Source organism: Bufo bufo, chromosome 2 (assembly GCF_905171765.1).
Source record: "Bufo bufo chromosome 2, aBufBuf1.1, whole genome shotgun sequence".
Taxonomy (NCBI): Eukaryota; Metazoa; Chordata; class Amphibia; order Anura; family Bufonidae; genus Bufo; species Bufo bufo.
This window is the reverse complement of record NC_053390.1, coordinates 470,881,952-470,896,455: the sequence shown is the minus strand read 5'-3', so window position 1 is coordinate 470,896,455 and position 14,504 is coordinate 470,881,952. Positions and strand designations below refer to the sequence as shown.

At 41.9% G+C, this 14,504-nt stretch overlaps 1 protein-coding gene across 16 annotated transcripts in view; it reads right to left on the bottom strand.

Annotated features, from left to right (window-relative positions):
- PTPRS (protein tyrosine phosphatase receptor type S) overlaps positions 1-14,504 on the bottom strand; it is a 600,160-nt gene that overhangs the window by 331,415 nt on the left and 254,241 nt on the right. For all 16 annotated transcript variants that reach the window (XM_040417715.1, XM_040417713.1, XM_040417721.1 and 13 more), the window contains one exon: positions 11,378-11,522. In XM_040417715.1, coding sequence (XP_040273649.1) covers positions 11,378-11,522 — 145 coding nt within the window. The remainder of the gene's footprint in view (positions 1-11,377; positions 11,523-14,504) is intronic.

Below are 14,504 nucleotides of genomic sequence, written 5' to 3'. Positions count from 1 at the left end.
ATATATGACTTTTGTGGAAACATGGATAAACTCAGCTTGTACACTTGTAATCTGTTTTAAGGTGCAGGAAGCTCAGGCAGCAGCAGTTGTTCCCTCTATACAAAAGCCTCTGGATCATCTTGATAAATTCTCTGGCAACTGTAAATAATTTACCACATTTAGAGAAAGCGGTAAGGTTTAGGCCTAGGTCTTCAGGTTCAGAGGCTTAGCAGGTAGGCATAGTTATTTTCCTTCTTCAGGGTGATTCTCAGACCTGGGCATTATCACTGTCTCTTGACTCTCCTAAGCTGGTTTCTGTGAACATCTGTAACAGACTGTGGGGGTGGACCCTCTGTACCAGCTAACTGTTTTGGCTTTGGTCTATACCTAAGGGCATTGTCCTGGCAGTTCCCTGGTTTTCACCCTTTAACTGCCTATACAGTGATCTGGACCTCACTGCAGGGGAGAAACCAGGCCACTACCTCTTGGAATAGAATCAGTGTAGTTTGTAGCTGTCACATGGGGGTCAGAGACACTGGCGCAAAGCATCAAGGGATTAGGCAATACTCATACTCAGGAACAGGTCAAGGTAAGGGCAGGCAGAGTTTGTGCATATCTGTAAAAATATTCGAGGACAGGGCAGGCTGCAGAGAGTCAATATGATAACTCAGCAGTAGTCAGGGCAGGCAGCAGAGAGTCAATATGATAACTAGGCAGGAGGCAGGGAAAGCAGCAGCAGAGAGTCAGAGTCTATAAACAGGAAGAGTTCAGTACATGAGCAAACTAATAGAAAAACACATCTTAAATGGAAGCTAGCAAACATGGTGCCTAAAGCTTAGGCATCATTCCCTATGGGAAAGTGCCTTAAATACCAAAAGGTGACCAGCCATTGCCTGGCATTGATTTTATACAATTGGACAATGGCCCTTTAAAAGCCGGGAGATGCATGCGTGCCCTAAGGAAGACAGGTAGAGGCCTTGCAGTCTGGTGTTGGCTGCGGCCTCCAATGTGGGACACAGGAGCACGGCAGCCATTCCAGTTACAGATAGCAGGATGGCAGAGGGCATGGAGCGCCACCATGACAACGCCTACTCTACCATGACCCTAACTGTGATGCAGTAACGGAGAGCAAAATAATGTCTTCAAGACTGGGTAAATGTCTGGCTGAAGAATACTGCATTTAGGCAGAGGGTCAGTTTCATTGAGGGTTGCCAGAGGCCATCAAGGACACTGTGGCCCATCACTTTTTTCCTTTTTCGGCCATGTCTCTGGTGATTCGACTGGATGGTGAGAATCGTTTTGAGCATTCAACATCCTCCCTTGCATTTCTGTCCTCTTCAGATGATCCTATGCAAATTGAAATAATGCAAACTGCTTGTGATCAGAGAAGCCAATGTAGAGAGCATGGATCATGCTTCAACTGTGGGTATTCGGGACATTAGCTCTACTCCAGTCTGAAACGCCAGTTGCCAGAAAACTCAAATGCATAGGTGGGTCAGAGGAAGCCCACCTAGGTATCTTCTTTTTTCCCTCTATAGTGTTTTTGCCAGTGATGTTGTCCTATAAGAAGTATAATTTTTGTGAAATGCATTTATTGACTGTGAGTCTGCAGCCAAACTGATAAGACTCCAGGATGGTAAAAGAGCTGAATCTGCCCCTTATCAGGTTGTCAGTTCTTATTAAGGTGACAGCAGTAGACAACACCCCTTTGTCAAAAGTTGTGATCTGTTCCATGACTCCTGTGATTTCAGAGTTGGTTGGTGCTATACATATACAGTGCCTTGCAAAAGTATTCACCCCACCTTGACATATTTTGGTGCCTCACAACCTGGAATTAACAAATAGGACAAAATCACAGAAAAAATCAATGTGCTTAACTATTCACCCCCCTAAAGTCAATACATTGTAGAGCCACCTTTTGCAGCAATAACAGCTCCAAGTCAGTTTGGATAAGTCTCTTTGAGCTTGCCACATCTTACCACTGGGATTTTTGCCCATTCTCCTTGCAAAACTGCTCCAGCTTCTTCAAGTTGGATGGGTTGAGCTTATGAACAGCAATCTTTAAGTCTGACCACAGATTTTCTATTGGATTGAGATCTGGGCTTTGACTAGGCCATTCCAACACATTTACATGTTTCCCCTAAAACCACTCAAGTGTTGAACCTCCATCATAGCCTCAAATCACACACAGACTGGTACAGGTTTTGCTCAAGAATATTCCTGTGTTTAGCACCATCCATCTTTCCCTCAACTCTGACCAGCTTCCCAGTCCCGGCTGCTGAAAAACATCCCCACAGCATGATGCTGCCACCACCATGTTTCACTGTGGGGATGGTGTTCTTTGGGTGATGTGATGTGTTGGGTTTGCTCCAGACATAGCGTTTTCTTTGATGGCCGAAAAGTTCAGTTTTAGTCTCATCAGACCAGATCACCTTCCTCCATACATTTTGGGAGTCTCCCACATGCCTTTTCGCAAACTCACAATGTGCCTTTTTGTTTTTTGATGAAAGTAAAGGCTTTCTTCTGACCACTACCATAAAGCCCAACTCTATGGAGCATACGCCTTATTTTCGTCCTATGTACAGATACTTCAGTCTCTGCTGTGGAACTCTGCAGCTCCTCCAGGGTTACCTTAGGTCTTTGTGCTGCCTCTCTGATTAATGTCCTCCTTGCCCGGTCCATGAATTTTGGTGGGCAGCCGTCTCTTGGCAGGTTTGCTGTTGTGCCATGTTCTTTCCATTTGGTTATGATAGATTTGATGGTGCTCCTGGGCATCATCAAAGATTTGGATATTTTTTTATAACCTAATCCTGACTTATACTTCTCAACAACATTGTCCCTTATTTGTTTGGAGAGTTTCTTGGTCTTCATGGCAGTGTTTTGTTAGTGATGCCTCTTGCTTAGGTGTTGCAGCCTTTGGGGCCTTTCAAAAAAGGTGTGTATATGAAATAAACAGTAATAACCTTCCAATTATCATTCAAAAGAGCGTTTCTACAGGGAGGAACAAAAATACCAAACTTCAAAAAAGCGAAATTTATCCAACTAAGATAGGCCACAGGCCTAACTAACTGGGACAAAGTCCTCAAAAATAAAAATACAGCCACAAAATGGGATATATTTAAAAGCATCCTAAAATCTTATTGTGAGAGGTACATACCGTATGGGAACAAAAGGTTAAGGAACAATAAGAAACCAATGTGGATAAATAGAACTGTAAAGAAAGCAATAAATGACAAAAAGAAAGCATATAAATCACTAAAAAAAGGAGGGTAGCACGGAAGCACTATAAGGAAAAAATAGAACAAGTAAAAAACAAATAAAAGCGGCCAAACTAGAGAGATTAATTGCCAAAGAGAGTAAAACTAACCCTAAAATGTTCTTCAATTATATAAATTTTAAAAAGTATAAATCTGAAGGTGTCGGCCCTTTAAAGAGTTATGAGGGGGAGTCGCAGAGAGCGACGAGGAGAAAGCAAAGCTGTTAAATATTTTTTTCTCCAATGTATTCACTGAGGAAAATAAACTGTCAGATGAAATGCTGAATGTAAAAATAAATTCCCCATTAAAAGTGCCCTGTGTGACCCAGGAAGAAGTACAACAGCGACTTAAAAAGATTAAAATAAACAAATCGCCAGGACCAGATGGCATACACCCCCGTATCCTAAGAGAATTAAGTAATGTCATAGCCAGACCCTTATTTCTGATATTTACAGACTCTATACTGACAGGGAGTGTTCCACAGGATTGGCGCACAGCAAATGTGGTGCCAATATTCAAAAAGGGTCCAAAAACAGCCTGGAAACTATAGGCCGGTAAGTTTAACATCTGTTGTGGGTAAACTGTTTGAAGGTTTTCTAAGAGATGCTATCTTAGAGCATCTCAATGGAAATAAGCAAATAACGCCATATCAGCATGGCTTCATGAGGGATCGGTCATGCCAAACTAATTTAATCAATTTCTATGAGGAGGTAAGTTCTAGACTTGACAGCGGCAAATCAATGGATGTCGTATATCTGGACTTCTACAAAGCATTTGACACTGTACCACATAAAAGATTAGTATATAAAATGAGAATGCTCGGACTGGGAGAAAATGTCTGTATGTGGGTAAGTAACTGGCTGAGTGATAGAAAACAGAGGGTGGTTTTTAACGGTACACACTCAGATTGAGTCACTGTCACTAGTGGGGCACCTCAGGGGTCAGTATTGGGCCCTATTCTCTTCAATATATTTATTAATGATCTTGTAGAAGGCTTGCATAGTAAAATATCAATTTTCGCAGATGACACTAAACTGTGTAAAGTAATTAACACTGAAGAGGACAGTATACTACTACAGAGGGATCTGCATAGATTGGAGGCTTGCGCAGATAAGTGGCAGATAAGGTTTAACACTGACAAATGTAAAGTTATGCACATGGGAAGAAATAATGCAAGTCACCCGTACATACTAAATGGTAAAACACTCGGTAACACTGACATGGAAAATAATCTAGGAATTGTAATAAACAACAAACTAAGCTGCAAAAACCAGTATCAGGCAGCTGCTGCCAAGGCCAATAAGATAATGGGTTGCACCGAAAGGGGCATAGATGCCCGTGATAAGAACATAGTCCTACCACTTTACAAATCGCTAGTCAGACCACACATGGAGTACTGTGTATAGTTCTGGGCTCCTGTAAACAAGGCAGACATAGCAGAGCTGGAGAAGGTCCAGAGGAGGGCAACTAAAGTAATAACTGGAATGGGGCAACTACAGTACCCTGAAAGATTATCAAAATTAAGATTATTCACTTTAGAAAAAAGACGACTGAGGGGAGATCTAATTAATATGTATAAATATATCAGGGGTCAGTTCAGAGATCTATCCCATCATCTATTTATCCCCAGGACTTTGACTGTGACGAGGGGACATCCTCTGCGTCTGGAGGAAAGAAGGTTTGTACACAAACCTAGAAGAGGATTCTTTACGGTAAGAGCAGTGAGACTATGGAACTCTCTGCCTGAGGAGGAGGTGATGGTGAGTACAATAAAGGAATTCAAGAGGGGCCTGGATGTATTTCTGGAGTGTAATAATATTACAGGCTATAGCTACTAGAGAGTTGATCCAGGGAGTTATTCTGATTGCCTGATTAAAGTCGGGAAGGAATTTTTTATTCCCCTAAAGTGGGGAAAATTGGCTTTTTTTTTTGCCTTCCTCTGGATCAACTTGCAGGATGACAGGCCGAACTGGATGGACAAATGTCTTTGTTCGGCCTTATGTACTATGTTACTATGGTAATGACAGATCATGTGACACTTAGATTGCAGACAGGTGGACATCATTTCACTAATTATGTGACTTCTGAAGGTAATTGGTTGCACCAGAGCTTTTTATGGTCTTCCTAACAAAGGGGGTGAATACATACGCACATGCCAGTTTTCGGTTTTCTATTTCTAAACAATAGTTTTATTTATATATTTGCTTACTTCACTTTACCAACTTAGACTATTGTGTTCTGATCCATTATATAAAATTCAGATTAAAAAAACATTGAATTTAAGGCTGTAATATAACAAAATCTGAAAAAAGTCAAGGGGGGTAAATACTTTTGCAAGGCACTGTTCATTACCCACTGCGGTTATGCTTGGATATCCCTGGTTATGTAAGCACAACCCACTGGTTGGCTGGTGTCTTGGTGATACTGTCAATTGGCACCCTGACTTCCATTTCTCCTGTATGTCACTTTATCTCAGTTCCGTTTCCCTGCCGTGCCTCAAATTCTTAGAGTATTTTCAGATGTCTTGGAATGTGACAAGTTGCCAATCCATAGGGAATATGTCTGTCCTATTGATTTGGTACCTGGTCCCCATCACCCCAAGAAGTATGTTTTCAATCTGTCAGTTCTCGGAGTGGCAGGCTTTGAAACAATATATTGCTGACATTCTGCGTAAGGGATTCATGAGGCCTCCCTCGTCTTCTGTAGAATCTGACTTCTTTTTATGAGAGAAAAAAGATAGAGGCCTAAGATCATGTGTTTATTATAGGGAACTGAACAAGATTATGGTGAAAAAACTGTATCCTTTGCTATTGATACCAGACTTGTTTAATAACCCAGAGCTTATAACTTGATCCAGATATGGTCTTAGGATGAATGGAACACAACATTTAATACACCAGAAGGACATTAAAAATACCTGGTTATGCATTTTGGTCTGTGTGATGCTCCAGCTGTATTACATGGGTTTGTAAATGATATTTTCCGGGACTTTTTAGACCAGTTTGTAGTTGTTTACTTAGATTATAAACTCTCCAGACCAGGAATGTCATGTCTGTCATCCTCAGGCTGTGATGAAGAAATGATGCAATAACTTTGTTTGCCAGACCAAGAAAAATATGTGTTTAAAGCTCAGGAGGTGCATTTTCTGTAGTGTTGCCTCTTTGCTAAATGTTTTAGTATGGATCCTGCCAAGGAGCGGGCCATTGTCAGCTGGGTGCAGCCAAAAACCCATAACGTTTTCCAGAGCTTTCAGGGCTTTGCAAAAAATGTATTGCTTTGTTTTCTAAACTGGAAAAGTCTATGAAAGACCTTTATAATGTCGGTAGCTGGAGTTCAGAAGCTGTTCAGGCATTTGAGTCTCTATCTTCATTACCATACCTGTTCTGGTTCAGTCAGATCTCCAACAGTCCTTCATAGCTGAAGTAGAGCTTTTAAGGTCGGGGTGTTAGCTGTCCTTTCTCAGGATCCATTGAGTCTCATTAACTTATGGCCCTGTGCTTTCTTCTCCTGTAGCCAGTTACAATATTGGAAGTTTATATTGGCAATTGAGAATTGCTGGCGATTAAATGGGTAGTCAAGGAGTGTCGACACTTGATTGAGGGAACTGCTTATTTTGTCACTGTAATAATTGACCATAATAATAGACCATAAAGATCAGCTGAATCCCCAAAAAGTGGAATCCACAGAATCTCAAGCAAGCTTGATGGGCCAATTTTTGGTAACTTTCTGGCATGTATCTAAGAATGTCAAGGCAGATGTGCTGTCCAGTTGTTTTAGTCCCACACATCTGAGAATTTTTTTTCCAGAACCACTACTTCCTCCAGGTATTGTCATTTCCACTGTCTCCTTAGACCTGGTGGAAGAGATCAGGAGTACATAATCCACAGTCCCTGAGGCTTTCCCGTCTCAGAAGCTATTTGAGCCAAAACTACTATTATGTCCCATAACTACTGGTGGCCCTCTTATGAGCCTAATTTGTAGACTTATGTACTAACCTGTGAGGTGTGTGTGTAACACCCCAGAGTGGTGTTATCACTCCTGCACCCTGCTACTATCTTTAATGGTCTAACATAAATGTTGTCTGTGTAATTCTGTTCCAGGTTCACATCAATGTGCATCTATAATCTTGTTATGTAACTGTTTATTACATGTAATGTGCCTGGTTCACCAGCAGGCGGCAGCAAATATGGCAGAGCTACACTTAGAGAGAATGGAAATTACCATTCCATTCTCCTTCTCCCCCTTTTGGGCAGAAGTGGGCCAGTCCTGCTTGCTACCAGAAGGAGGTATGGCAGTTATAGATAAGTCTGGTTTAGACTCCATGTTGGAAGTGACAGGACACTAACCCACTAACCTGTTCCTTGGCTGAAACTAAGTCAGACTAAAGAGTGGAGTGCAGCATAAAGAAGAAATCAAAGTTACTAAGCTAGCTTGTCAGTACAGCAGAGAGAAAGAGATAAGGCAGGAGTTGAGTTTGCCTGCCAGTTCATGCTAAAGCCTGCTGGAACAAAAACAATGCCTGAAAACTGTTTTCTTTTTGTAGAAACATGTATTCAAGTAAAGCTGCTACTGAACTTCATCTCAAGGTCTGGACTCAAGTTATTCTGTCAAATCTCTCAATTATTCCCCCTTTTTTTGCTTCGGAGCCAAAGCCTGGGAACCAGCGGTATCCAGGAAGGAGCACCGTGACACACATAAAGAGACATTTAGGCAGCACTACACCGCTCGGCATTCCTACTATACCTGGGTCACGTTGCATGTGCCTGAGCCAAACTGCCCTGTTTTCAGCCTGCTGAAAAACTACTGTCCTTTCTTGTGATAATCTGTTCCAGGAAACACTTGTCCACGGATTTCATAATGAATCTCCTGGCCTCGGAAAACAACCTTAATGACACGGCGCGGTCTAGGAGGCGGGCACGTCCGGAGCGCGCATGCATCATCAGCGCATCCAGCTGATAATACTATGCACGCTCCCCCCCCCCCCCCCCCCGCGCGTCTATTCGCATTCATGAGAATGGTTTTAGGGCTGAGCGCCGAGCTGATCACTCGGCGCTCGGCTGTGTAGTCTGTGTGGAGTCATGTGACGCTGGCCACGTCACATGACCCCTCTGGCTCCCTATTTAAACAGGCAGTCTGCTGGCCACAGATTGCCTGTTATTTAGGTTCCATCTGCGACTTTGTCTTTCCTGGCGTACTTACCTCCTGCTGAATTCCTGACTATCCTCTGCCTGCTCCTTGTGTACTTTGCTGCTCTCCTGGTATTCTGACCCTGGCTTCCTCCTGACGATCCTCTGCTGACTCCTTTGGTACTTCACGACTCTCCTGGTATTTATGACCCCGGCCTCTCCTGACTATTCTCTGCTTGCTCCATTTGTACTTTGTGGCTTTCCTGGTATAGACTCGGTCCGTTCACATTCTGTTGTTTGTCTGGTCTGTCCTCCCTGCACTTATTCCAAGCTAGGGATTGCCGTCCAGTTGTCCCCTGTCATTAGGACTCGCGAGGCAAGTAGGCAGGGCCAGGGGTGAGGGTGGAGCGCAGTGGTCACTTCCCTCCCCCCCGTGTGTGTACGCGACCGTTACACTTAAGGTAGCCTTGATGCTCTCCTCTGCTTACCACTCAGAATCTAATGGGCAACTGAATGTGTTAATCATATGCTGGAAGAGATCCTCAAATGTTATGTGCAATCAAATATTACTGTAACTGTCTGGAATCACAGCCAGCAAACTCAAAAGCAGTCTTTCTTAACCAATCTTGTCAGTAGGAAGGTAAGGCGACCCCAGGTTCTTAGAGGGCTGCAAGGCTGGATCACCTTGGTTGCTAGGGTTGCTGCGAAGTAAGGTAGCATAAACTGGTGCAAACTAACTAGAAGTAGATCTACCAAAATGACTGGTGTGGAAAGAGTAGTTAACAAGCAGGGTCAGAAGCAGGAGGGATGGATAAAGTAGACAAGGGATTAATACAGAAATGTCCATGGTTAGAATACCAGTATCAGTAGAAGTCAATCAAGCAGACAAGAGATTAATCCAGAAAACAAGCTGCAGTCAGTACACAGAGGACTAACGAGCAAGTCCAGAGTTGAGGTACATAGCAGAGGTACCAAGCCAGAACATATGTATACACAATCATCAGCAGATATCCATAACTAAATAGCAGACTTAGATACCCTGCCTAACTAGATACCCTGCCTAGAAGTAATCTTGAATTTCAGGCGCAAGGTATTGTGAACTTTAAATGGGTTAGAGGGTCCCAAGGAAAGGGCATAGCCTGACAAGCTCACCTGTTCTGAAGCAGAAAGTCAGGAGGAGGCTTGCCTTGAGAGCCAATCAGTGAGATCAATGCTCTACGTAAATCCTACTGTGGGACTGTTCAATGCCAGTTATTGTATTTTTAAACTGGTTCTTGTATGTTATAAAACTCTGTGCACATAGTGAGTATTCTTGTGTTTTTGCTTGTTTACCATGATTACTCTTTACCATTTCTTTTCTTGGTACTGTGTTTGACCTCGGACTGTTTAGTGACTATTCCCCTGCCTTCTTGTTTCTGTAACTTTGTATTTCTTGGTTCTGTTCACTCCCCCTGGTAGAAATTACAGAGTGAACACAATATAGGATTTCTTACCACCCACAGGGACTGGTCAGGGTTAACTAGTTAGCTTTCTGTGTGGGATAGCCTCTATCAGTGCTGCTATTCCACTGTCGGCAGGGCCCCTGTAGTTATAGGGTTTTCACAGATTAAGTTTTCCAGCTCTTGTTGAATTATTTTTGTCCTCCTGACACTCCACCAACAGCTGATGTTAGGGGAGATTTGGATTTCAGCTGCGCAATCTCTTTTTAGTAGTGAGATGGGGAGGATTCTGACAATTTCTTTCTCCCTTTGTCATTCACTATCTTAATCCTCTAATCCTCAATTGACCATGCATATGCATGAGAAGATTGGGAGACATTGTTGTCAGCTCAACGAGGATTTGACCGACAGCTTTCTTAAATGTATGGCAAGTTTTAGGTAACGCCTGACATTTTTCAAACTCTATAGCATCTTAACTGTAAACCATGCAAATACAAATCTGTCCTGGTCATGTCATGGACACAAAGGTGAACGACTTGTTACATGACAGAGGTTTGATAACTGTACTGTAACATGCTGAGCATCTGTTAGGTCATCAGGGCTTATTTTCTTAAACCCAAATATCATTTTAAGTCTGGTAATAGTGACATTAGGCATCTTTGATTGCACTGAGATTATGAATGTAGAGGGCAAATGTGGGCAATTACTTATGCTAAAGGAATATTCCCATCTGGGACATTTATAACATATCGCTATGATTTGCCATAAATATCTGATAGGTACAGGTCCCACCTCTGGGACTCGCTACTATCTCCAGAATGGGGCTCCGACGTGAAAGGAGAACAAACCCTGGCTTGGCTAATTTAGGCAGTCCAATAATGATAAATGGAGGGGTTGGCCGAACTTGCAAGGCTTGCAATCCCTTCACTGCTATAGAACTTTTAAAAGATAGCTGAGTCCATTTGTGAATGGAGAGGATGCCACGCATATGCTGTCTGCTATCCATTTACTTCAGGGTCCTGTTCTTCCAAGCAGTATGCCATGAAGGTCCAAGATGAGACAACCTCTTTAAGGCAACAACTTGAGAATATTTTGTATCCATTAGCACAGATTAAGATGGTGATTAATTAATTCATTATTAGATGACTGATTATTAAACCATAAAATGGCATTCTTACTAGACCAGAGATTATGTGATTAACAGAATGCAAAAAAAAAAAAAAAGGATAAAAAGGATAAATCAGAAATAAACATCGAAGGCCATACTCTATATACTATAAATATATAAACCTGGTTTATTTTCCCTACACATTAACAGACCAAAATGTGTACTAAGAGCTACATGTTCAAAAACATTTTGATGTGCAGGCCCTGTTTTTAACTCATTTTTGGACAGATGTAATGATTATATGGTTGCATGAAATATAGCTAATAATCCAAAATTAGTGAAAGCAAATTAGAATAAAATACATTCTGCCATAAAGCTCTCAATTATAAATGTATATAAAAAAAAATCTAATCTACCCCCCAAAAGCTCGATTCTGTTTCCACAGAGATAAAGAAAGGGGAAACTTACTAGACTGCATTGTGCGCTCTTTAACATCCGATGTCCAAGCACCTTGACCTTGATTAGAACGTGCAGCAAGGCGAAATATATACTCTGTGTTGGGTTTTAGGCCTTCTACTAAATAAGATGTTGCAGGATCAAATGTCTTTCTTATCTGTTTAAAAATACAGTATCAGCACATCATTATTCTCTATTAAAGTATCTGATGGTGAAAGTGAGGTGCACAAGGCAGAATATGACACACTGCATATTTCTCATTCTGTATAAATAGCATAGTCATAAAACAGTTATGTTATTACACTGATTTTAATGCCATGTAGAAATCTCCTACATGTATATTTTAAGTCACATAAGTGCAAAAAATTTTAAGGGTGTAACCAACAACTTTCTTTTTATCAAATGTTTACACAAATAAAAATAACAAAAATATGTTCTATAATGTACGAGTTACACAGGACTATTACGTACAATAATATAGATCAAGGCTAAACAATGCTTCTCCTGCACTGTTATCAGATATGTGGCTGTCACTATTATCAGAGCTGTGGCTGTCACTTATCAGTGCTTTTATTGTCACTGTTATCTGGCTGTCACTATAATCAGAGCTGTGGCCGTCACTTATCAGTGCTTTGGCTGTCACTGTTATCAGAGCTGTGTCCGTCACTGTTATCAGAGCTGTGTCCGTCACTGTTATCAGAGCTGTGTCTGTTACTGTTATCAGAGCTGTGTCCGTCACTGTTATCAGAGCTGTGTCCGTCACTGTTATCAGAGCTGTGTCCGTCACTGTTATCAGAGCTGTGTCCGTCACTGTTATCAGAGCTGTGTCCGTCACTGTTATCAGAGCTGTGTCTGTCACTGTTATCAGAGCTGTGTCTGTCACTGTTATCAGAGCTGTGTCTGTCACTGTTATTCGAGCTCTGTCTGATATCTCTTTATGTACACTTATATACACAGTGCTAACTGTCAGTCACTGATAACACCTCCCTCCTGTACCGATAGCTCTTCACAAGGCTGTAGATGTAAATGTAAAAATTACAAATTTTACTGAATCTTTTCCCACAAAAATATATATATCAAATCTATTCAGTTTCTCCTACTCTATAACATGGTGCTTTCAAATTGCATTGATTTTTGGGTGACAGGTCCTCTTTAAGTTGACATCTAAAGCCCACATAACAATAATAGTCATATTCAGCCCTAATAGGGACAACAAAAACCCACCTTAAAAGTGATAGCCACAGCTCTGATAACAAAGACAGCCACAGCTTTAAAGCTGGCTGCCTCTATTGTCGAGGTTATTACTGCTATGGGAACAATCTTCCTGTCACTAGTAAGTTCTGTCTTGGGACACTATGGAAACATTACACGATGCTACTGCTATAGGAGGAGACTCTCACTTCTCACTGTTACAATGGGATGTGTCTGTGCTATGGAGCATGCTGGCTGTTACTGTTAACTGTGAAGACTGTAAGAAATGGCACTTCCACCTCAAAAGTAGTGAATGCATTAGTTCAAAATTCTGAGCCTACATAAAAAAAAAAAGGCATTACAAGAATCAGAGAAATCCACCTTAAATTCAATCGCCTGTATCACCTTGTGCATCTGATCTTAGAGCAGTGCTTAACAGATCATATGTATAGCACAAGATTCAACATCCACAACGTGTATAAGAACCACCACAACACTCACTGATGCATGTAAAAACTCCTTTATTGATAGTCACACAGTGTGGAGGAACAAGCCTACATCTGCCTCGTGTGCTCCCAAGCTTTGTCAAAACCTCTGCAAAAGTAGAGGCCTTGACAAAATGTGGGAGCATGCCAAACGGCCATAAGCTTGTTCTTCCACACATGGTGAACATGTCTCAATAAGGGAGTTTGTACCTTCATTGGTAAGTGCTGTGGAGCTTCTTCTATATATTAGGGTAGCACGGTGGTTCAGTGGTTAGCACCGGTGCCTTGCTGCACTGGGGTCCTAGGTTCAAATCCAACCAAGGACAACACAACACTTGCATGGAGTTTGTATGTTCTCCCAGTGGTTTTCCTCTGGGTACTCTGATTTCCTCCCACACTCCAAAGACATATTGATAGGAATTTAGATTATGAGCCCCGTTGCGGACAGCGGGATGCTAATGTCTGTAAAGCCCTGCGGAATATAGCAGCGCTATACAAGTGCATAAAATAATAATAATTTTGTGAAATCTGAGCCTAAATGTTGCACAGGTAGTTGCTTTGATAGTAAAACATAAATTCACAGCTTTAAAGGTGGTGACTGCCTCATTTTTGCCTCCAGATACTGTATGAATAATCAGGCACCTAACTATATAAAAGGATCAGAGCACAAGGGAACAACGGGTTGGTCCAATCAACCCCTATTTACAACACAAATAGAATCTGCAAGTTCCACAGGCTCAGAAGCTCACCTAAAAAACAGACCAGAAGCCACAGGGACTTACCACCACCCAAAAGGTAGGGAAAGGTTTTCTTTGTAATCTAGCATTCAATCGTATCTACTCCATTCACTTCAGAGCTTATCAGAACAGGTGTTCTTTCATAGGAAACCCACATCGGAGGCACAGCCGCAAATCCAAGCAAGCCTAATGCTGAATGTAGAACTCCCTTGGAATGGTCACACCATGCGGCAAAGACGCAACTCCGGATAAGTCAGACACTAGATAGAATGAATTACGATAGATAGTACAGACTGATAGGCTTAATCCATACAAAAATAAAAGAAATACCAGCACGTGACAAATGCTGTACAAAACTCCCGACCCAAGGTTTCGCCCACTCTTAGCCTAGCAGTCTGCATTTATCATGCTTCATTCTATCTAGTGTCTGACTCATCTGGACTTACTTCTCTGCCGCATAGTGTGAACGTTACAAGGGAGTTCTACATTCAGCATTAGGCTTGCTTGGATTTGCGGCTGTGCCTCTGATGTGGGTTTCCTATGAAAGAACACCTGTGCTGATAAGCTGTGAAGTGAATGTAGTGAATAATATTGAATACAAGACTGCAAAGGAGACCTTTCTCTAACGTTTTATTCCTTTTGGGTGTTGGTAAGTCTCTGTGGCTTCTGCTCTCTTTTTAGGTGGAACTTCTGAGCCTGCGGAACGTGCGTTTTTATTTCTTTGCC